The following is a 23,885-nucleotide window of genomic DNA, read 5'->3' as shown; positions in this document are numbered from 1 at the left end:
CAAGACTTATGGGGTGGCTCCTCAGTGGGAATCCGAGGAGGACTCAGAAGAGGAGCCCTAAATGGGAACATTTTGCTTCTTCAGTGCCCGCTGTCCCTACATAAGAGGTGTAGGCAGCTGTGGTCCAGAAGGTACAAATACATAACACTCCTACGAAGATGGGGCTCAGCTGAGAGCCCACAGAGGCTAACGCTCTTATCCATGATCTGGAAAAGCAGGTCCCCCCGAAGAAGGAAGGCAGCCTGGAACAGACAAACCTCGGAACCGGGGTCACACCCCCACTCCGAAAGACTACCCTCCAAAACAGGAGCAGAGGAGGGTTCAAAACTGTCAAGGTTCCGAGAGCCAAAGATAATGCCAAGCAAACAAATTGGCACTACACTGTAGCCCTCCCCCCCGGAACCAACAGCCAAATCACGGTCCTGGGTGTCTAGCGGATCCAATGGAGCCAATGACAGAGCAGACCCTGGTCCCGAAGGAGCTTCTGTCGGGACCGAAACAGCTGGAACTGGGACAGTCGAAGTGGTGAGCTCTAAACCTGGAAAGGTCAGAGGAGGATAATCGGGAGTCCTGGGAGAACAGGCCTCGGCTCCAGGAGGGAGGGAAATCTGCATGGGTGCGGGAAGACCCCTGGCCTCCAAAAACTGATCCACTAATTCACTACATCCACTTTGGAAAGACTTCTGGTTGAATGGACCGACATCCCCGAGGGAGACTCTGGGCTATTCACAAACGGACTGGAGAGTTGACCCAAAAATGGGTCTGCAGTAGGAGAATACTTCGTTCTGGGAGGTACAAATGCTTCCAACTTCAGCACTGTATACTGCGGAGCAGATGGAGAAGTCGGAGCAGAGTGTGAGGTCAATGATACAAGTGCAGACGAGGATGTGTGTGCAGACTGTGAAGGTCAGCGCCAAGGAGACTGTCCGTGCCCAGGTAGCGAAGATCAGTGCAGCAAGAGTCGTCACAAATGGGGGCCTAGCTGTCGGGGCTGAAGGTTGTTTTTCAATCAGTTTTGGGATTTTACTTTTCGGTTCCAAAGACAACGATGGAACCTGAGACTTATGAAATTTAGAGTCCAATGCCAATGGTGAGGGTCAGCACTGATTGGCTTCTCTTTTCTGGCTCAGACTTGGAAGACCCTGGCTTAGATGGGGCTTCTTCAAAGCCAGGATTTCAACAATCCTTTTAAAACCAGCTTATTACACCGCTCTGCCAAAGTTCAGGCACTGAATCTTGGTAGATCTTACACAGTTTAAGTGGGGCGCACCCAAATACACACAGGAAAGATGCCCATCTGAATTGGGCATCTTTCTTCCACAGTCTTGACACTGTTTAAAGCCTGATGTGCCCATCTGCTTCTCCATTTTGATGTAAATCACCACACACACCCACTTAGAACGAAAGCAAGAAACCTACTGACAATGGCAAAAGAAATACCTACAATAGGCAGAGTAGAGAGAAATATACCAGCGATGGTATCACATTACCCAAGAGGTAAAAGGAGAAAAGGGGAACAAGTTACTAATGATGGTAACGTAGAATACAGTTAGGTTAAAAGGGTAGAGAAAGATTACATACACACACTCAAAGGGTACAACAGGGAGAAAAATCTAATAAATACAGATTAAGTTTTTGACAGAATCTAAAGGTATAAAGAGATAAAGGCACTTGGCTGAAGAGTATCGACTGATACGTCAGAGTGGCAAATGAGATCTGAGGTAATGGAGAGAGGGGCATTGTGGGTAAAGTCATAGATTGAGAGTTTTTAGCTGGCGCGTGTTGTATAATGGCCAAGCTGGTTCCGAGGAGTTGGAACACAGTCCCATTCGTCAAGAATGAATGAAGTTTAACATCAGACAAAAATATATATTTCTTTGAAACAGCATAAACAATGGAACGCAAAGGAAAAATAAATGTTGCAAAGGAAAACTGGCACAAAATACAAATAGTTTTGTTTTACACAGAAACATAGCTGACATCTGAAAAGTACAGTTTTGTACCTACCATAAATGTAGATGTCCGATAGGTATGCATCTGCAGTCCTTACATATGGGTTGTCCTGCCTCAGGCAGCCCTTCGGTCGGCCGGATTCCAAAGTCTGGGTCTGGCGTCGGCAGATGTCACCCTTTCCCTGACGTCAGAGCGCCTGGGGTATAAAAGCATCAGCCGACGCCATCTTCCTCAGTTTTTCTTGCCCCAAATGCCAGGTGCCCTCTAATGAAGGCTAAATTATGGTAGGTACAAAACTGTACTATGTCCTTCAAGGATGCATCTGCAGTCCTTACATATGGGTAGAATACCATAGCCAAGCAGGGGGTGGTAGGACCTAAGAAAAGGATGGTGTAGCTAAAATGCCCTGCAGGACTGCAGTAGCAAAGCCTGCTCTGGATCTGGAATATAATGGTAAGTTGTAATGCTTGGAAAATGTATGCACGGAGCTCCATGTAGCAGCTTCTAAGATGTCCTTTGTAGACACCCCTCTTAAGAAGGCTGCGGAGGTGGCTGTGGCTCTGGTGGAATGAGGACTAATGTTGGCTGGAACAGGTTTGCCATGAAAAGAGTAACAGAATCGAATGCAATTCCCTATCCATTTTGAAATTGTCTGTTTGGAAATTGCTTTTCCTTGTACACCAGCAGCATATGCTATAAAAAGCTGGTCAGTTTTCCTGCAAGTCTTAGTTCTGTCCAAGTAGTAGCGCAACTGTCTGTATGTCCAGGGTATGCAGAAGTTTCTCTCCTTTATTTTGTGGATTTGGAAAGAAGGTAGGCAGGTGAATAGCTTGGTTCAGTGAGACCCTGGATACCACCTTTGGCATGAATGAAGGATTGGTTCTCAATGAGACTCTGTCCTGATGAAAAGTAAGAAATGGTTGTACTGCCATGAGGGCCTGTAACTCAGATACTCTTCTTGCTGAGGTTATGGCCAGAAGGAAGGCAGTCTTCCAAGACAGGAACTGTAGTTCTGCAGATGCTGCTGGTTCAAAGGGAGGCAGAGTTAATTTTTCCAACATTAAGTTAAGGTCCCATGTAGGCACTGGTGGTTTCCTTGGAGGGTTGATGTTTTTTATCCCTCTTAAACTGCTTTAGCAGCGGATGAGAAAATACAGGTGGATCAGTGTTGTACTCTGCTGAAATGGCTGAAGCATGAATTTTTATGGAAGAGTAAGAGAGGCCATTATGGAGCATTTCTGCCAAGTATTCCAGGATATGTGGAATGCTCATTACTGTCGGATCTTGGCCCTTTGTGGAGTTCCAAGTGCGAAATCTTTTCCATTTTGCTGAATATGCCTTCCTTGTGGAAGGGCGCCGAGCTTCCTTGATGATATCCTTTACCCTTTTGGATAGTTTATCCAGGCGAGTAGTCAAGGTATTTTCCAGGCTGTCAGCTGCAAGGTTTTTATGCTGGAGTGCAGAGTTTTGTAATTGTGCGGTGTCAGAAGAAGTGGCCATTGTGGTAGAGGCCACGGTTTCGAGCGTGACAAGCTCCTTAACAGTGGGTACCAATGTTGCCTTGGCCAGTCCGGAGCAATCAGAATCACTTTTGGTTCTGTCCTGATCTTCAGTAAGACCTTGGTCATTAACGGAAGAGGTGGAAATGCATATACTGTTAGAGCATTCCAGCTGAAAGAGAGAGAAGAGTCCACTTTCCATGCTTGTGGGTGGTATGTCCTTTTGCAGAATTTCTTCAGTTGATGGTTGTGGTGGGAGGCAAAAAGATCTATGTCCGGCCTTCCCCATGATTGTGTTATTTGAAGAAAGGTGTCTGAGTGCAGCATCCATTCGTGTGGATCTATGATGTTTCTGCTTAGGCTGTCCGCCAGAACATTGTCTTTTCCTGGTACAAACTGGGATTGCAGCTCTATATTTAGTTTTAGGGAAAGTTCCCAAAGATTCATTGCCAGCCTGCAGAGAGGGAAAGAATGGGTACCTCCTTGCTTGTTTATGTACCACATAACTGTGGTATTGTCTGTCTATTAGCAGGTGGCCTTGATGTAGGAAGTGCTTGAAGGCCTCGATTGAATGCATCACTGCCAGCATTTCCTTTTGGTTTATGTGCAGGCGAAATTCTGTTTGTGTCCATTGTCCCTGAATGCATATGCCCTCCATGTGCGCTCCCCATCCATGGTCTGAGGCGTCCGTGGTAATGGTTTGGCTGATATTTGGTTTGCTGAAAGGCAGACCCATGTTTGACTGGCTTGCTTGAGCCCACCACAGAAATTCCTTTTGAAGGCATGGAATGAGGGGGATCAAAGCTTCTAGGCTGTGACTGTTGAGACCATAGTCTCCTTAGGTACCATTGTAGTTTCCTCATATGCAGCCTTGCTTGTGGAATCAGAAGAATGCAAAATGCCATGAAACCCAGGGCCTGCAGTATTTTCCTTGCAGTCAGATGGGTTTGCTTTGCCAGGTTTCTGAAGTAATCCGGTAGCTGTTCTTGTTTTTCTTCTGTGAGAAAAGCCATTTGGGTGGTTGCATCTAGTTTTGCACCCAGAAAAATTATTCTTTGGGATGGAACAAGTCTTGATTTTCGAATGTTGACTGTGTATCCCAAAGCCTGAAGTAGGCAGATGGCATAATTCAAGTGTTTTACCAATGTTTGTTGGCTGTCCGCTTGTATAAGGCAGTCGTCCAGGTATGGGTATATTTGAATCCCCTGAAGTCTGCAGTGTGCAATTACTGATGCCAGGCATTTCGTGAATACTCTGGGTGTAGTAGATAAGCCAAAGGGCAATGCTGAGAATTGATAATGCTCTGAACCTGCAAGAAACCTGAGGTGTCTTCTGCAACTTTGTATGATGGGGACATGCAGGTATGCCTCCTTGAGGTCTAGAGTTACCAGCCAAGACCCCTTGCCCAGCATGGGAAGGAGTTGCTGTAGGGTCAGCATTTTGAATTTTGGCACAATGAGATAAGTATTCAGTGCGGACAAGTCGAGAATAGGCCTCCATTGTTTTTCTTTTCTTGGGACAAGGAATAGTCTGGAATAAAATCCTTGGCCTTGTTCTGTGAGAGGAACCTTTTCTATAGCTTTCATTTGCAATAGGTTGGAAATTTGTTTTAAAGCCTCTGCCCTTTGATTCGGTGGCAGGTTTGGCATGCCTTTTCTTTCTGGTAATGTATGAAAATGGAACCTGTATCCTTTGTCTATTATTTGCAGTGTCCATTTGTCCCTTGTAATACTGTGCCAATTTTTTGAGAATAAAGATAGCTTTCCGCCCAAAGGTGCTTCCAACTGAGCCCTGGTTGGCGGGGTCAAGGTTAAGTCATTGAGTCTGTCCTTGTGCAGAAGTTGTAGGTCCTGCACTACCTCTCTGGTTAGGAGGCTGCCATTAACGTCCTCTGTAGGAGCCTCTAGCTTGCCCTCTACCTCTGGCACGCCTGTTCTTGCCTCTTTGAAATCTTTCTGTGTCTGGAAAGGACCAATTCTTAGAGGGCCAATTTCTGCTGAATCTTGGTGGTTGGACCTGGAGAAAATCTTTGACTGTTTGTACAAATTTAGCCTTTTCCTCAAATTTCTTTAAGACCTCCTGAGCAGTGGAGCCAAATAACTTTTGCTTTTCCAGTGGCGCATCCAGAAGCTTTGCTTTAACGATCTGGCAGAGTTTGTTCCTTCAGCCAAGCAAGTCTATGTATGACTGCACCTGTCATTGCTGACCTACATGAAGCTTCCAATGCATCATAACCACACTGCAAGAAATGGTTGCTAACCTGGTTGGGAGTTATGTACCAGATCCTGAAGTGACTTGCGATCTAGGGGTTCAGGTGAAAACAGTTTTTTATGCAATGCATCTAACAAATACTCTTGGTACTGTATCATATGGAATTGACAATTTAATGCCCTCATAGAAAGAGTGGCAGAAGTATACACTTTTTTACCCCATCTCTCTAAAGCCCTGGACTCCCTTTCAGAGGGGAGTGGATTTTTAGTAGTGGCAGATGCAACCCCTTTAGGGCCCTGGGAAATAGTTTCAGGGTCAGCAGAGTGGGCCTTCTAAAGGAAATGCGAGTCCGGGACCCTGTAGTACCTATCGGGTTTGACAGGAGCCGGAAGGGAGTCAGGGGTAATGCTAGACTCAGAGTACACATCAATGACATTCAAAACAGGAGGAATAGCCAAAGGTCTATGCTGAGGTAAATGCAAAAAAAGTCCTTAATCTCTTCCTGGAATCAGAGAATTCCTGGCCCTGCCATTTGAAATGCTGTCTCATGGAGTGAAGGGTCTCCCCAAAGGACAGCTCTTCAGGAGGGGAGACAGAGGGAATAGATTCCTCTGCAACAGAATCCTCGTAGGCCGTAAAGGCCTCCTCCTGGTAATCAGAAAGAGCAGAGCCATCTGAGGCTTCATCAGAGGACTGGGGATCAGAGGGCTCAACCCTGGGCCTTTTGTCTAGAGGAGGATGAGAGCCCCTGTCCGGATGTGGCTGAGTGCCCCTAATTAAGGAAATAAGGTCCTCAGCTAAACTTAAAATCTGTGAACCTGTAGTGGATCCCTGAGGAAGCCTTGGGAGGCAGAGATTTTGGCTGTTTAGCAGCTTTAGCCCTTGTGAATGCCTTTATGGACATGGATGCAGGAGGCTTGGCTGCTCCATGTGCTGGCGTAGATTTGTCTAGGGAAATGGTGTCGGATGTTTCTGGGACACCGGTTTCTGATGGAAATTCTATAACCGACTCAGAAGAGGTCTCCGGGGCAGACGTTGTCGGTTGTGCGGTTTCGACGGTCGGAGGTACCAAGGACTCTGTTTCAGCAGAGACACTCGCGGTAGGCCTAGGCGTGGTTTCAGCCGAAATCACGGTCCGCGTGTGTCGGTCCTTGTCCTTCCATTTTTTGGTTAAATGAGAAGTCGGAGTCTCCGACGGCATAATGCAACAGTAACTAGCCCCAAAAAATTCCTCTGCAAACTCCGCCCGACGCCTAAGAGTGCGTCGGTTGAAGGAGGTACAGGCTGTACAGGCCAAGACGTCGTGGTCTGGGCCTAGGCAAGGGAGGCAGTAAGAATGGAAATCCTTATGAGGTATTTTTCCCACAAGTTAAGCAATTATTAACTTTAAGCGTTTGATCTGACATCGGCTGAGGCAAGCAAGCGTCCCCAATGGGGTACATAGCTTTTGAAGTCTTCGGTAGCTGAAGTTACAGGAGCTGGCCGAGCGGCACTTGCGAACTGCTTCTGCTTCGGGCACCACGCGGCAAGAAAGACTGAGGAAGATGGCGTCGGCTGATGCTTTTATACCCCAGGCGCTCTGACGTCAGGGAAAGGGCGACATCTGCCGACGCCAGACCCAGACTTTGGAATCCAGCCGACCGAAGGGCTGCCTGAGGCAGGACAACCCGTATGCAAGGACTGCAGATGCATCCTTGAAGCACATCTATGTCTTATAGCGACTTTACAACAATGGTGATACTCTATAATCAATTACTGAAAACAATGAAAATGGAATTATTTTGACATCTCAACTAATAACTTAAAAAAAAAAACTCACATGAGAGAGAAATAAAAGTTAATCACAAATCCATGACAGCAAAATCTAGGAGCTACTTACCTTTTGCACAATATCCCTGTGTCCATGACTGGCAGCCAAGTGCAGTGGGGTATCATCACCTCTGTTCATCACATTGATGCGAGCACCCCTCATTATCAACATATCCACAACATTGGAACGACCTTCCCGACATGCCCAGTGTAACGGGCTAAAGCCATGGTCATCCCTACAAAATAAATGGAAGTCAGTGCAGTTAATGTATGTTAACTAAGTCAGAAATGTAACTGTGGTGAAATACAATCCTGTTTTCTCATTCTTACCCTGCCAAAGTAGGCAAAAACTTACTGATATAATTTCATATAGTGTTTAATTGGGGCTGTGCATTAAGCTGACATCAGTGCAGCTCCAGACCACATTTCTTATAAAGCCTGATTCAGATTATAGCTATCCCTATATCTCTTACTCCCACAAGAGGAAGATCTATTCATACCTTCACTTCAATTTAGTGGTATAGGAAGAGGGAATGAATAATTAAAATACAATGGCTTGATATTTTGCAGCAGGCAAGCAAAGGAAGGCAACTGGACTTTAGCTATGCTCAATGCACCACTGAAAAGTGAGGGACTAATTCTCACCTTTGACTAGTAACCGGAGAAAGCAAATTTCCTTCTTAACTACAATTACATTCAACTCAGTTGCATGCATCTTAAAAAGGCAAAAGGGTGACTATAAAAATCCAAGATTTTACACAATTTATATGATACAACTATTACACTAAATGAAAAGTAAGAGATGGAAAATGCATTTTACTTGCAGTTGGACTTCAAGAAATAAGGTTAAACAAGAGTAGGAAACTGACCAAAGTATCACTGTTTTGAGAGATCTTACTAGCAAAACCTGAAAACAGCCTTTCACATCATGTGCTATGTTAAAGACCTTTTCTGCTCATGTACTGACTTGCATACACAGGTGACAAAAACTAATCATCTTTAAGTACACAGGTTTATGAACAGTATCAGCCAGATGCTGAAAGGTCAATGAAGACAAATAAAAAAGAAAAATACCTAAATTATAAATATATCTACCTTTTAAAGTCGTAGTCATGAAAATGAAAACTTTTCACTGCCAAGAATACAATTTTGTTGAGCAATTCTCAATGTCCCCAGAAAAAAAAACATTACATCACCAATTAGTGCATCCCTCACTACTCAGCAGACCCTAACTGGTACATCAAAACAGATTCTGTAATCTGTCAAACTTAACTAGCCATCTCCAAGCTGATATCCCTTTTTCTTGCCTCCAGTTCCTAACCAAACATGGAAACATGACTTTTAAGGCAAGTGAGCACACAACCAGAAATACAAATAAGCCAGTTCACTGAAAAAACTATATAGGGACTGTGTGACCTCAGAGTAGGTTATATTAAGGAAGGGGTGCAGAGCTTACCCCTCACTTCATCCAGAGCTCTATTTTTTTTCAGCAAGTTATTTTTTCTGCTGAACTCGTATGCCTTAAAGTACAGTTGTGTACATTTACCATAAATGTAGACGTTAGAGTGTATTTACTGTTGCAGTCATCACATTTGGGTTATCTGCTTGAAGTAGCCCTCAGTCGGCCTGATTAACAAAGTCTTGGGTCCTACGTCTGTTGCTGTCTCTTCTTCTGTGACATCAGGATGTCATTACATCAGTTTTTCTTGCCCCAGATGTCAGGTGCCCCCCTAATGGGAAGCAATTAAATCTATAAATATACAAGGTTATACTTCAAACAAAAAAGCCAATACACCAAAAAGCTTTTAAGCAATGAAAAGGAGAGAAGAGGTATAGCCAAACAAAGTCAGGGGGCTGGAGGGAGGGTAACCAGGACTGCAACAGTGAATACACATGAACATCTACATTGATGGTAAGTACACAACTGTACTATGTTCTTCGTGGTTCATTGTCGCAGTCATTACATTTGGGTAGATTCCCAAAGCTAAGGATGGGAGGAGGAATTTAGATAGCATTAGGGCCAGCTATAAGGCCCTGCAAAACTGCAGTGTCAAAGCCAGCTTTGGATTTAGAGAAAATTGGCAAATGATAATGCTTGGTGAAAGTATGTACAGAACTCCAAGTAGCAGCTTCTAGGATGTCCCTGGTAGGCATGCCTCTGAGAAAGGCTGAAGTAGTAGATGCAGCCCTGGTTGAGTGGGATCTGATCCCCTGTGGGATAAGTTTTCCATGGTGCTTATAGCAGAAATTAATGCAATGGCCTACCCATTTGGAGATGGTTTGCTTTGAAATAGCCTTCCCCTCTCTGTCCCTGCAGCAAATGCCACCAGCAGTTCAGATTTCCTTTGAGGTTTAGACCCGTCCAAGCAAAATCTAAGTTATTGTAGGCAAATGAATGGACTGATTAAAGGCTACACTGAATACCACCTTTGGCATGAAAGTGAGATTGGTCCTGAGGGACACCCTGTCTGCATGAAAGATGATAAAGGCTCCACTGCCATAAGGGCCTGTAATTCAGATACCCTTCTTGCTGATGTGATGGCTAAAAGGGAAGGTGTTTTCCAAGAAAGGAATTTTAAATCTGCAGTAGCAGATGCCTCGAAATTAGGAAGGGTGAGTTTCTCCAATACAAAGTTAAGGTCACAGGCTGGAGTTGGAGCTCTCCTAGGTGGTCTTAAATTTTTAGCCCCTCTGAGGAACTGCTTGAGCAGTGGGAAAGAGAAGAGGGGAGGTTTTGCGTTATGAGCTGAAATGGCTGAGGTGTGAATTTTTATTGAGGAAAAAGACAGGCCCTTGTGAAACATCTCAGTTAAGTATTGTAAAATCTGAGGTAAATTGGGCACTGCTGTGCTCATCCCTTGAAATTAGTTCCAAGCACAAAATCTTTTCCATTTTTCAGCATAAGATTTTCTAGTACTAGGCCTCCTTGCCTCTAAAATGACATCCATCACCAGTTTACTGAGGGATGGTAAAGGAGAGCCTAGGTAATTAGCCAGGCTGCTAGGTTCAGTGTTTAAAGCTGAGGGTGCAGAATCTGGTTCTGCTGAGACAGAAGGGTAGGAGTCTGAGGCAGGTGCCATGGGACCAGTGACACTGCGCAGGAGGGGGTACCAGTGTTGGCGTGGCTAGGCTGGTGCAATCAAAATCATCCTTGGTTTGTCTTGTTTGATCTTTAGTAGTACTTTGGAGAGCAGAGGCAGAGGAAGAACGGCATAAACTGATAGGCATAAACGGATAGGTTTTTCCAGCTTAAGGACAGAGCATCCACATTCCAAGCTTGTTTGTGGGGAGTCATTGTGCAAAATATGCCCAACTGATAGTTCTGGGGGAGGCAAACAGATCTATATCTAGGTTCTCCCATTTGCTTGTCAACATGTTGAAAATCCTTGGTTCTAGTTTACACTCGTGTGGCTCCATGAGGGTTCTGCTTAGTCCATCTGCCAGTGTATTTAGTTTTCCTGGCAGGAATTGAGCTTGTAGATGTACTTGGTAGCTCAAGGCTGTGTTCCACAATGCCATGGCTAGTCTGCAGAGGGGGTAAGAATGTGTACCCCCTGCTTGTTTATGTACCACAAAACAGTGGTGTTGTCAGTCTTTACCATTAATTGTCCTGGAAGAATGTGGTTCTTGAAGGCTGTCAGAGCATTCTGTACAGCTAACATTTCTTTATGATTGATGTGAAGGTGCATTTGAATTGGGTTCCATTTGCCATGAATGCACTTTCCAGCCAGGTGCACCCCCCCATGCATGGCCTGAGTCTGTTAGGGTTTGGGCGGCAGGGGGTAGTGTGAATGGTAGTCCCTTGTTTTGGTGGCAGGCCTCTGCCCACCAAAGGAACTCTAGGTGTAAACAAGGAATGATAGGAACCTGCTTCTAGATCCTGAGAATGTTGACACCATAGGCTTTTTAGATACCACTGTATTTTCCTCATATGCAGTCTTACATATGGAATTAGAAGAATGCAGGACTGCATATGCAGTCTTGCGTATGGAATTAGAAGAATGCAGGAGGCCATGAACACCAAGGCTTGTAGTATTTGCCTTGCAGATAGCAGGGTTTTTGTGACCACTTGTTTGAAGTAGGTTGTCAAGTGAATTTGTTTCTCTGGCGTGAGGAAAGCCACCTGGAAGTTGTATTCAAGCTTGCTCTCAGCAATATAATTTGTTGACAGGGTACCAGGTGTGATTTCTTTTCGTTTATGGTGTACCCCACACAAGTTCGCACCCTCTGTACAAAAGCCAGATGATTCAAAAGTATGTACTGGTTTTCTGCCTGAATTAGATAATCGTCCAGGTACTGGTATATTTGAATATTTCTTTGCCTGTAAAATGCAATGACTGGAGCTAGGCACTTTGTGAATACCCTGGACGCAGTAGATAAGCGAAAGGGCAGTGCAGAGAACTGATAGTGCGTGTAGCCTGATTTGAAGCGTAGGCATCTTCTGCAAGATTCCCTGATTGGGATTGTGCAGGTATGCTTCCTTTAAATTTAGTGTTGCCAACCAGGAATCTTTGCTTAGCATAGGAAGCAACTTGTGAAGAGTCAGCATCTTGAATTTTGGAATCACCAAAAAAGTGCTTAGAGTAGGCAGGTCCAGGATAGGACACCATGGATTGTCTTTTCTGGGTACCAGGAAAAATCTCGAGTAGAAACCTTGTCCCTTTTTTTCTTCTGGTACCAAGTGAACAACCCCTATGCTTAAGAGAGAGTACTTTGCTTTGGGGCCTCTGCCCACTGCTTTGGAGGTAGATCCGGCCAACCGCTTGGAGTTGGTGACGTGTGTAAGTGAAATCTGTATCCTTGGGACACTAAAACCCATTTGTCCTGGGTAATGAGTCCCCAGTTCTTTGCATGAAGTGCAACCCCCCCCCCCAAAGGGGCAGTCAGTTGAGAAGTGCTTGGAAGTTTTAAAAATAAGTCAGAGACTGTTTACCATAGGGGGGAGTTTTATTACTCCCAAATTTGGAAGTGGAGGCCCCCCCATTGCTTAGTCCTGTGCGTCCCGTGGGACTGAAGCCTGGGTGCTCTGCTGGATCTGGGTTTGGGCTGAGAAGGTCTGGAAGAGGCAGGCAAGGACCAATTCTTAAAAGGCCAATGCCTACTAAATCTTGGAGGTTGTACTTTTAAAAAGTCATTAACAGTTTGCATAGATTTATCTTTTTCCTCCATCTTTTTAACAACTTCTACCTTGTTGCCAAACAGGTGGACCTGATTTAAGGGAGCATCCAGTAATTTTGCTTTAACATGATCTGGCAAGGATTGCTCCTTAAGCCAAGCATGCCTTCTAAATACAGACCCAGTTACCGCAGCCCTGCAAGATGCCTCTAGTGAATCAAAACCACATTGCAATGTACGTTTACCAACTTGTTCAGCAGAATGCATAAAATCCTGTAAATCCTCATTTTCAGCACAATCAGGAATCATCATCATTTTCTGTTTAAACAATCCAATAATATGCAGCTGATACTTTAACATATGAAACTGGCAATTCAAGGCCCTAATGGCCAAAGCTGCAGTAGTGTATACCTTCTTACCCAATCTATCCAGCGCCCTAGAGCCTCTATCAGACTGGGTAGGATTTTTGGCAGTAGTAGGTTTAATGCCCTTAGGTCCCTGTGAAATGGTTTCAGGATCCGCAGTAAGATTTTTGAAAAGGAAATGGAGAGTCAGGAACCCTGTAACATATATCAGGTTTTCTGGAAGCAAGAGGTAGAGAGTCAGGGGCCATGCTAGATTCCGAAAAGGCATCAATGTCCAGTACAGGAGGCATAGCTAAAGGCCTGTGCTGGGGCAGGAGTAAAAAATCCCTAAACCTCTTTTTAAAATCAGAGAAATACTGACTTTCCCAACAAAAAAGCTCCCCGAGAGTGTGTAAGGTTTCACCAAAAGAGAACTCCTCGTGTGTGTATGTGTGTGTGGGGGGGGGGGGGGGGGCGCAGAGGGAAGAGTCCTCAGCAGCAGAATCCTCATAGGTAAATAAGGGTAAATATCCTGGTCATCAGATGAAACAGGAATTCCAGAATCCTGGTCAGAAGTATCATAAGCAAACTCAGTCCTAGGTCTCTTAGAAGGGGAAGGTTGGCTTCCCCTGATTAAAGTAATAAGGTCTTCAGCTATTCTTATTTGTTCTTTAGGCATAGAAGCCTGACCATGCGGTCTGGGCGTCAGTTTAGGCCTTGAAGAAGATGGCGCCGGTTTAATATGTAAGTCAGTAGGCCTGAATACACCCTCAAAAGCTGGTGCCTGCACAGCAGCTCCATTCCCATCCAAGGTAGAGACATCCGCAGGTTCAACAGCTGAAGCATTTCGCGGCATACCGGACTCTGAATGGGTCTCAGTACAGGCCTGTGAATCTGAAGTAGCGGGCATCAGGGGCTGCGAAAGCACCTCACTGAGTACCAACGAACTGGGCGTCCAGTCTCAGTCTTTATCTTTGCGTTTTTTCAGAATGCCGGTAGTCGGATGACTTACCAAAGACATATCAGGATAATTGAACCGAGCACCAAAAAATTTAGAAGCGCAAATATACAGACGATAGATAGTTCGTGGTTTAAATAAGGCACAAAACCGACAGTGAGGTACATCGTGGTCAGGGCCTAGGCAAGGAATACAGTACGAATAAAAATATTTATGAGGTATTTGTTTTCCACAAGAAATGCAATTTACTTTTACTGTCATCAGTTTAGAGCTAGAAAAAGTTTCCCCAACGGGGTACTTAGCTTTTAGTTGAAGACTTTGGTTCTGAAACTTGAAAACGAAAATTTCAGGAGTCTGCCGACCGGCACTTGCAAACTGCTTTTGCTTTGGGCACCGCACGGCAAGAGACTGATGAAATTATGTCGGCTGCATGTTTTATACCCCTGACGACCTGACGTCACGGAAGAAGGGACAGCAACCGACGAAGGACCCAAGACTTTGTTAATCAGGCTGAGGGCTACTGCAAGCAGATAACCCAAATGTGATGACTGCAACAGTGAATACACTCAAACTTCTACACTTATGCTAAGTGTACACAACTGTACTTTTACTGAGGTTAATCAAGTCATGGATGTTCTTCGTGTTTCACTGTTGTAGTCATCACATTTGGGTAAATTCCTAAAGCTAAGGATGGGAGGATGAATTTGGATAGCATTTGGGTGAGCAATAAAGCCCTGCAAGACTGCAGTGGCAAAGCCAGCTCTAGATTTAGAGAAAACTGGCAGAGGGTAATGCTTCGTGATAGTATGTACAGAACTCCAGGTAGCAGCTTCTAGGATGTCCCTGGTAGGAACGCCTCTGAGAAAGGGTGTAGAGGTAGATGCGGCCCTGGTTGAGTAGGGTCTGATGCCCTGTGGAAAAGGTTTTCCATGGTGCTTATAGCAGAAAAAAATGCAATGGCCTATCCATTTAGAAATGGTTTGCTTTGAAATAAAATCCAAATAAGGAGCCAGCAGACATTGATGAGCTGTGGAGATTTTTTTTATTTTTATTCAAAGCACAAAACCCCAAAACAGACCGGTTTCGGCTTGTCAAAAGTAACAGCCTTCCTCAGTGTTTAACTGAATAGTTATACCCTGTGCTTATACACAATCCTTGTGTTCAAGAGCCATGTGATTGGTTCATCAATTATAGATGTTCATTCAATACAGCTGAAAAAGCACCTAATTTTATAATCCACTTCTCCTTTGAGTCCAGAAGACTATGCAAACCCCCTTTATTACCTATTTTATCGATAATAGTAAATCTGAAGGTTGCAGTGGTATGATTAATGGTGTGTTTATATAGGGCAATCGTGTTTTTTTTTTGGTCCTGATAGCACTAAGATGTTCTGAAATGCGTATACGTAGGGGTACAGATGTCTGTCCCACATAGAAGGCATGGCATGTACAGGTTGCCAACAAACTTTCATGCTTGTGATTGGGATCACTATCAATGTACAAGAACAAGTTATGTACTCACCATAATGTTCGATGTATGTAGTCCATCTCGCCTCACATTCTTACTCACGGGTTCGGAGCCGAATATTGGCTCCGACTCTGCCAACTTTTATTTTCTAGCAAGAAGTCTCTAATTGGCTGGGCTAAACAGGTATCCCATGTTGCACTGCTCCACAGCCCCATATCTAGTTTGCTGCAAAACCACAATCGCACCTCCTGCGTAACAACCACCCACTACAGTAGAACACTATCAAGGGGAATAAGAAAAAACAACTGCCATTGAAGAGTACTCAAACGCCAATTCCAACCTCCAAATCCTCCAGGAAGGGGGCAGGCACGTAAGAATGTGAGGCGAGATGGACTACATACATCGAATGTTATGGTGAGTACATAACTTCTTGATGTTACGTAGTCCAATCTCGCCTGTTACGTAGTCCAATCTCGCCTACATTCTTACTCACAGGACAGCATCCCTAGCACCTCTATCCTGGGAGGCTCAAAGGAAGATACTCCTGAGGACTGTGGAACCAAAAGGAAGCCTGGCCCCTAGAAGCCACGTCCAGTTTGCAATGAGTAATAAAGGTGTGCGGGGAAGCCCACCTGGCTGCAGCACAAATATCATACAAAGAAAGTCTGGCATGGTAAGCTATTGATGCAGAAACAGCCCTGGTAGAGTGAGCCTTGTCTGGGAATGGTAGACTTTTGCCCGCAGAGGAGTAAATAAAGGAAATGCAACTTGAAATCCATCTGGAGATTGTAACCTTGGAAACAGGGGATCCTGCTCTAATTTCTGAAAAAGACACAAACAATTGGTCAGTTTTTCGTAGTTTTCTGCTGTGTAAGTAGAATCATAATTGCCTGTGCACGTCCAATTGATGAAATCTAAACTCTGCTTTGTTAGAGAATTGAGGGAAGAAAACTGGCAGTTCAATAGACTGAGGTTAACAGTAGATGTAACTTTAGGAAGAAAGGACGGATTAGGTCTAAGAGAAACCCTGTCCTTATGGAAGATTAAATACGGGGGTTTGATGGACAGAGTTTGAATCTCTGACACCCATCTAGCTGATGTGATGGCTATCAGGAAAGCAGTCTTCCAAGACAGGAACTTTAACTCACATGAGGCAGCTGGTTCGAAAGGTGGGGAAGTCGGGGCTTGCAAAACAAAGTTTAGATCCCAGGGCATGACAGGTTCTGACACAGAAGGCCAGAGTAACAAGATGCCCTTCAGAAAGGCCTTACAGAGTTTATGTGCTATAAGGGAAAGCTCGTAGGAACTATGAAAATTCGAAATAGCAGCCAACTGCACTTTAATGGTAGCAGGGGCGGAATCCTGTTGAAAGAGCATGGACAGAAAATCCAAAACAGCAGGAATTGGGGCTGTGTAAGGGTCAAGTCCTTGGGCCTGAGCCCAAATGGAAAATCTCTTCCATTTGCTGGAATAATCTTCCTGGTGGAAGACTTATGAGAAGAGGATAAAATGTGCACCACCTCAGGCGAAAAACGATGAAGTCAGACTAATGACAGAAGTGAAGTAGCCAGGCTGTCAACCTGAGGGTCCGCAGGGAGGGATGGAACTGCCCCATGTGCGTCAGTAGGTCTGGTACTGGGTCCGGAATCCAAGGACTGTCCACCACAAATTGATGAAGAAAGGAGAACCAGACTTGGCGAGGCCAGTGGGGAATTAGAATCATCTTGCTTCTCAAGGATATGGCTTTCTGAATCACTCTTGGTAACAGAGGAAATGGAGGGAAAGCACAGAGCAGGCCAATCGTGGATTAGAGCGTCCCTGGGTGACTCCCCCTGTAGGGGGATCAGGGTGAAGTAGCTGCTGCATTTGGCATTGAGGGAACTAGCAAAAAGATCGCAGCAAGGCTGACCCCACCTGTTGAAAGTCTGTTCTGCAACCAGAAGGTTCAGCGACCACTCGTAAGGCATCAGAATAGCTCTGCTCAGCCTGTCTGCTATCACATTGGCCTGCCCTGGAATGTGCGCTGCCACTAGAAACCATTGGGAAGACACTGCCCACTGCCACACTTGCATGGCCTCTCTGCACAGGGGGTATGATCCGTCTCCTCCTTGCTTGTTTAAGTACCACACAACAGACATGTTGTCAGAGTGAATTGCAATCGTTGCCAGAGGAAGAGAGCTCTGGAGTGCCCGCAACGCCAATAACACCGCTCTCATCTCTAAAAAACTGATGTGCAGATGTACCTCGTGATCTTGCCATGTGCCTTGGACTGTCCTGCCAAGATAATGCCCCCCCCCAATCTGGGAGGCATCTGTGGTCACCGTGGCGACAGGTGACAAAGGGACAAACTGTTTTCCCTCATCCAGATTGGTAGGACATAGCCACCAACGGAGATCCTGCTTGCATCGGTCCGTGAGTAGGATCTGGTGGGAAAGGGGGAGTTTCTGAAAGGACCAATGGGTAAAGAAAAGCCACTGAAGAAGCCTCATTTGTAATCTCGCTAGAGGCACTAACATAATGGTATCTGTCATGGATCCCAGAAGCTGAAAGCACCCATCTCGCTTGTACTTTCCTGAGGAGTAATAAAGCATGAACCTGACTCTGCAACACTCTGATCCTTTCTTGGGGCAGAAAGGCTCACGTTTGGATGGTATCTAGCTCTGCGCCTATAACTGTGACACGCTACGAGAGCAGCAAGGCAGATTTTTCCCAGTTCAAGGTAACTCCTAGCTGCTGACAGAGGGTAATTGTAGCGTCCCTGGCCCGGATGAGAAGATGCCTGGTGGGGGCGGTAAGGAGCCAGTCGTCCAGGTATGGAAACACTTGGAATCCTTGATGTCTCAAGTGAGCTGTCACCATCACCAAGGACTTGGTGAACACCCTGAGGGCTCTGGTGACACCAAAGCGCAGGGCACGAAACTGAAAATGACTGGCTCCCAGCCGGAAGCGCAAGTGACTCCTGGACGCCCTGCCCATTTTGATATGGTAGTAAGCATCCTTGAGGTCAATGGAGCACATCCGCACTTTTCCCAGCAACAGGAAAATGGACTGAAGGGTGACCATTCGGAACTTGGACGTCAGAATGTAGTGGTTTAATCGGCCGAGATCTAGAATGGGTTTCAGGTCCCCTGTTCTTTTCAGCACCAGAGTCTTGAGTAAGTCCCTAATCCGATTTGGTCTGAGAGGACAGGTTGGATGACTCCTTTCTTTAGCAGCTTTGAGACTTCTAATGCTGTGTGATCCCTTTGACTGGGTGGAACGTCCGGGATTCTCCTGACTGGAAGGGGATCTGACAAAAAAGGAATGGTATAACTTCCGGAAACTATTCGTAGCACCCATCGATCCTGGGTGATGCTTTCCCAGGCTTCCGGGTACAATGAAATGCGGCCCCTGACTGGCTCCCGAATAGCACAGTCGGGCAACACATCAGGAACGATTGTAAGAGGAACCGTGAAAGGAATCACGGTCTCCCAAGTTGCGGGGGGCCTCCTCTGCCTCTAGGGCGGCGTCTTCCAGAATAACCTCCCCCTCCTCTGCCTCTGGAGGGGGACTCACCTTGTACAGCAGGGAAAAACTACTGTGATTTCTTGAACCACATCTTCCCTCCTCTCTGAGCCTTGGTGTAAGGCCTAGAGAGAAAGGAAAAATGGACCCCTACAGCAGACAGGGTCTTTCCCTCTTGCTCGCATCTGGTGAGGGTGTCTTTCACTTTGGTCCCAAAAAGTGAGGACCCAAAGGGGGAGTCAGTGAAAGAAGACTTGAAGGCCTCCGTGAAATGACAGGTGCATCCAGGCTTGCCTCCTGAGGGCTTCTCCCGAACTAGCTGCCCTACTCGCCCCCTTGGCTGCATACGAAATGAGCCTCATGGATGAGTTGACAATCGAATTGAGGGTAGACACCTGGGCGTTAACTGTGTGTACTAACGCCTCAGGTACGTTACCCACTAGAGTATCTTCTAACTCCTTGAGGAGATCTCTCAGGAGCCGAGTAAAATAGAGATAGTTCAGCGACCGCAGGGTGAAGGTCTCTGACGAGAGGGTACGCTTCCCAAAGCGGTCCATGCTCCTGGACTCCTTGTTAGGAGGATGGACGGAGGAAGAAGACTCTGCTACTTCCTGCTGTGTGGCCGCCGCCACCACCATGGCATCTACAGAAACCCCTTTGGACAGGAACTCTTTCCCCCCCCCCGGGGGGGGGGCAGAAAGAAACTTATTGGGCCTTCTGGGCACAGGTTCTACCGAATCAGGATTCTCCCAAACCCTTTGACAAATTAAATCCAGGAGTTTGAAGGGTGGAGATGCCCAGGAGGCAGAGGGTTGAGCTCCAAAGGCCTTGAGGAATACAGACTCCTCCTCAGAGGGGGGTTTTGGACGGCCAGACGCCTCTCTCAATATCTCCAGGATGTCGGAGAAAGAGACGTCAGAGGACGTCTTGGGGGACCCCCTCTGACTCCTCGAGGTCAGTATCAGAAGTGAGAGACTCGTCCTGGGAGTCTATGTGCTTCCCTCTTGCACAACTTCTTTCTGGGGGGCTCCTCATGCATGGACTCTGAGGGACCCTCAGAAAGTTGGGGACCACTCATGGGGGTATCCCCAGACCTTTGAGCTCCGCCATCCACGGATAGGGGGACATCAGAGGCTCTAGCCGGGGTGGAAGGGGATGGAATGACAGATCCGGGTGATGTAAATGAAGATCTGGCCAGTGCGCTCCTCATGGCCTCGAAGGCGGGTCCCCCAAATCAGAGGACCGACCAGTCTCCAAGGCCACGACCGGGGTCGAGGTTCCCAGAGCCGATGTGCTGAGGGGGAGGCTTGGAACCGACAGATGTCCCGAAGTATCCCCCTCAGGCCCAACAGAGGAAACCAGAGTATCAAAACCTGTGGACGGAGCAGACATGGTTGGAGCAGACGTCAGCACCGATAAAACCTTGAGGGGTATCGGAGCCGGCACAAGATCATCACTAAGAGCGGAGCAATCCGGCTCCAAAGACAAGGAAGTGCTCGGAGGAGGAACCATCTACACAAGCATCAGGACAGGCTCCGGAGCAGACTGGGTTGGAGCCGAAAATAATTTAGCTAACACCGGAGACTGCAGAAGCCTCTGAACCACCCTATCGACATCCAAATCGGAGAGCCTGGAGGATTTGGAGGAAAAAGAAGAGGATTGGGATCTATCAGGAGAACCATGCCTTATACTGGGAGACCGGCTCCAAATGGGTTCCAATAAAATTGGAGCCGAGGTCGATTCCAGCACAACAGATACCTCTCCTGTGGTCCCGAGGACAGAGGAGGTAGAGTCCAGTTTAGAAGTTTTCTCCGGTGGCTCCGAGGAGACAGACTGAGCACGAGATCTTTTCTTCGCTTTCGAAGCCTTAGACTGGGAACTAGGAGTAGAGTCTAAAGACTCAAAGGAAGGTTTTAGGAGCCCCTTCAATATAAGTTTACTTTTTCTTTCCTGTAGCACCCTCGGAGGCGTGGCAGAAGCTACAGGATTCTTGCAAATGAATTGCTCCTAGGCAATACACACATACGGAATTGTCTGTCTGTAATGGACATTGTGTAGTTACATTTGGAACATTTCTTAAAACCTGAAGGTTTATGTTCCTTCTGATCCTTAGACATCTCAACTAAATCACTAAACACCAAGACCAAGGAGATGACCTAGCCGGAAAAACAGCAAAGGCGGGAAACTATCACTACACACAAAAAATCCCAAAGAACCTCCAAGTAAAACGGTTCTATAAAAGTTTACAACACACAACAGAGAACTACTGACTAAAAATCAGGAAGAGTTGAAGTTAAACACTACACAAAAGAGAAGGACTAGGTCCTCTAATTTAAATGGGCCTAACCGACTGGAACAGTAAGGGATACCAACTCACACGCACACACAACAAATTTTAAACAGTAAACAAGAAGAAATATCTATGAAAATAGCTTTTGTTTGAATAGCAACAATTTTCTGAAGAGAAAATATAAATTTAGAGGTACTTAGCCACAGCCAAGCGAGACCACGTCCTAGCTACATGAGCGGCAAATGAGATCTAGGGCTATGGAGCAGTGCAACATGGGATACCTGTTTAGCCCAGCCAATTAGAGACTTCATGCTAGAAAATAAAAGTTGGCAGAGTCGGAGCCGATATTCGGCTCCGAACCAGTGAGTAAGAATGTAGGCGAGATTGGAATACATAACATCCACTGTAGACAAGTACTTTTATAAAACTGTAAAAATGTACAATTTGGACTATTCATTTTTCTGTTAACTTTCCTGTATATTTATTTGGAAGGATATTCAGGTGTTTTTATGGAGCCTGATTTGGGACTATGCAATACATGGAATTTTCTTTTGGATATCGTATATGAATAAGGGGTCCAGCCATTTTTTATTTTGGGGTGGGTCCACGTGAATATGATTTATCTTTTTGTGTTTCTGGTTGGACAGAGAATAACATCTCATTTTGGAGACCGGATTGGAAGATTATGGACCTTTGAATTCTTGTGTTTTTTTACTCCACTTTAAGTGACTTGATTTATTTAATCCATCATTAATCTAACATTTTTTGTTTTACAGGTGCTTTTTAAATGCAGTTTTAGTTGTTGCATATGGAGCATTCCTTTGATGTTTAACTTTAATGCATGATGTACCATTTGTAACAGAGTACATATTTTAGGAGCTATTAGTGAATGTTCCAAAAGTTAGTTTTTTTGCTGTTAGGGTTTACATATTGGATTTACTGTAGATATATTTTGGTCATATTCTCCAGTTATACGTCAAGGCTAAACAGGCAACTTGGCAACAAAATCTGGGGAAGTTTTGCTTATTTCTTATACGTTGATAAACCTTTAATGCAGCAGGTTTTAGGGGGTATTTTGACAGTTATACATAATTTTTGAATTTCCACCAACTTAAACCTTATTGCACAGGTTCATTTTTTGATCCATTAATGTTACACTAGTGAACAATCAGATTGATATATATATATATATATATATATATATATACACACACACACACACTTCTCAGGATTACTGGATTTTTTTCTGGTTTCTGTGAGGAGATTTCATTTTATCATATTATGATTTCTGTAAATCTGACAGACCTATTTTTTTTTTTGGAGTGACTGGACAACTTACTTGCAGGTTTTATGGAGCATGCAATAGTGCTCCTAACAAAATAAAAATAAGAGCATACTGTTTGCTATTGGGAATGGCTATTGTTCTTGGGTGTTAAATGGTCAGTGTATGGTCAATCGTTGGGACCTCAAACACCAGGAACGTAGCAGGACCCATTAAGGTATGAGCAAGTATCACCATTACAAGATTGTTGGAAGTGTTGGTGCCTGAATTTTTTGGAAGGTGGTTGCAGGATTTATCAGCAGTTGCCAATATTTTTTTGAGTGTGCCTGCCACCAAAAAATAAAATCCATAGTGTATATCCCAGTCAGACAGTATTTATGGATACATTTTTGTATAAACGTTTTGGATATATTTAATTGGAATAATATATATATTTCTTGGTTGGTCCCTAATGGTTACTTTTGTTCTAGTATATGATGGAGTAAAGTTAAAGGATTATCTGCAGATAAAGATGACCTTGGTGCTTTTGGTTTGAGTAAGAATGGCAATCTGCGTATGAAGCCACTTTAAATTCAGGGGCGATGGATTATAAAAAACACTTTCAACTCCTAACGAAATCTATGTGAACTTTAAGAAAAAAAGTTAAGTCTTACCATAACGTTCCATCTGCATTGTTGATCCTCGTTCAGTCATTACATGTGGATATCGATTCAGACCTCTGAACAGAGCAAGCCATCTTCCAAGCTCGTGCCAGCTACAAACTCTCGAGCTAAAACTTACCCAGAATTCCCCTCTCCCGGTTACCTCAGATTGAGTTTGCAAGTCAAAAGTAGGTAGAGGCTACCTCTGGTCAAATGACATAGAACCGGATGGTGAGAGATCCACTAGAAGCCTCAGGAGGGGGAAGGAGGGAGGGGTCATAATGACTGAACGAGGATCAACAACACAGATGGAACATTATGGTAAGGCAAAACTTCTTTATCTGACAGTTCATCCTCGTTCAGTCCTTATATGTGGGACAGAGTCCCCAGCTACCTTTATTCCTGGGAGGCTCTCATGGAAGGACATTCCGGAGCACCACAGACCCAAAAGATGCTCTTCCCCTGGAGGCCAAATCCAGTTTGTAATGATTGATGAAGGTATGAGGAGTAGCCCAAGTTGCTGCTGCACAAATGTCATGTAAAGAGGCTCTGCCATGGAAGGCAGCAGAAGTTACCACTGACCTTGTTGAATGAGCCTTTATGGTAGTAAGTAATGGAATATTAAGTTTTCTATAAATGAAGGTTATGCAGTCTTAACCATTTAGCCAATGTGACCTTAGCAACAGCACATCCTAATCTAGGTCCAGAACAGGCCAAAAATAACTGGTCTGATTTACGAGAAGTCTTAGTCCTGTTCAAGTAAAAGCGAATTTGCCTGTGAATATCTAGGGTATGTAGGCAATACTCTCCTC

The 23,885-nt window shown here is 45.1% G+C and overlaps 1 protein-coding gene across 1 annotated transcript in view; it reads right to left on the bottom strand.

Annotated features, from left to right (window-relative positions):
* Positions 1–7,375: 7,375 nt before the first annotated feature.
* Positions 7,376–23,885, bottom strand: part of ILK (integrin linked kinase) — a 307,235-nt gene continuing 290,725 nt past the window's right edge. The window contains exons 2-3 of the mRNA XM_044072783.1: positions 7,543–7,708; positions 7,376–7,405 (exon numbers count right to left, since the gene is read on the bottom strand). Coding sequence (XP_043928718.1) covers positions 7,376–7,405; positions 7,543–7,708 — 196 coding nt within the window. The remainder of the gene's footprint in view (positions 7,406–7,542; positions 7,709–23,885) is intronic.

The sequence above is a fragment of the Protopterus annectens genome, chromosome 5.part1 (assembly GCF_019279795.1).
Source record: "Protopterus annectens isolate FY-2018-M chromosome 5.part1, PAN1.0, whole genome shotgun sequence".
NCBI lineage: Eukaryota > Metazoa > Chordata > Ceratodontiformes > Protopteridae > Protopterus > Protopterus annectens.
The sequence above is the reverse complement of the archived record's forward strand: the minus strand, read 5'-3'. Positions and strand labels throughout refer to the sequence as shown.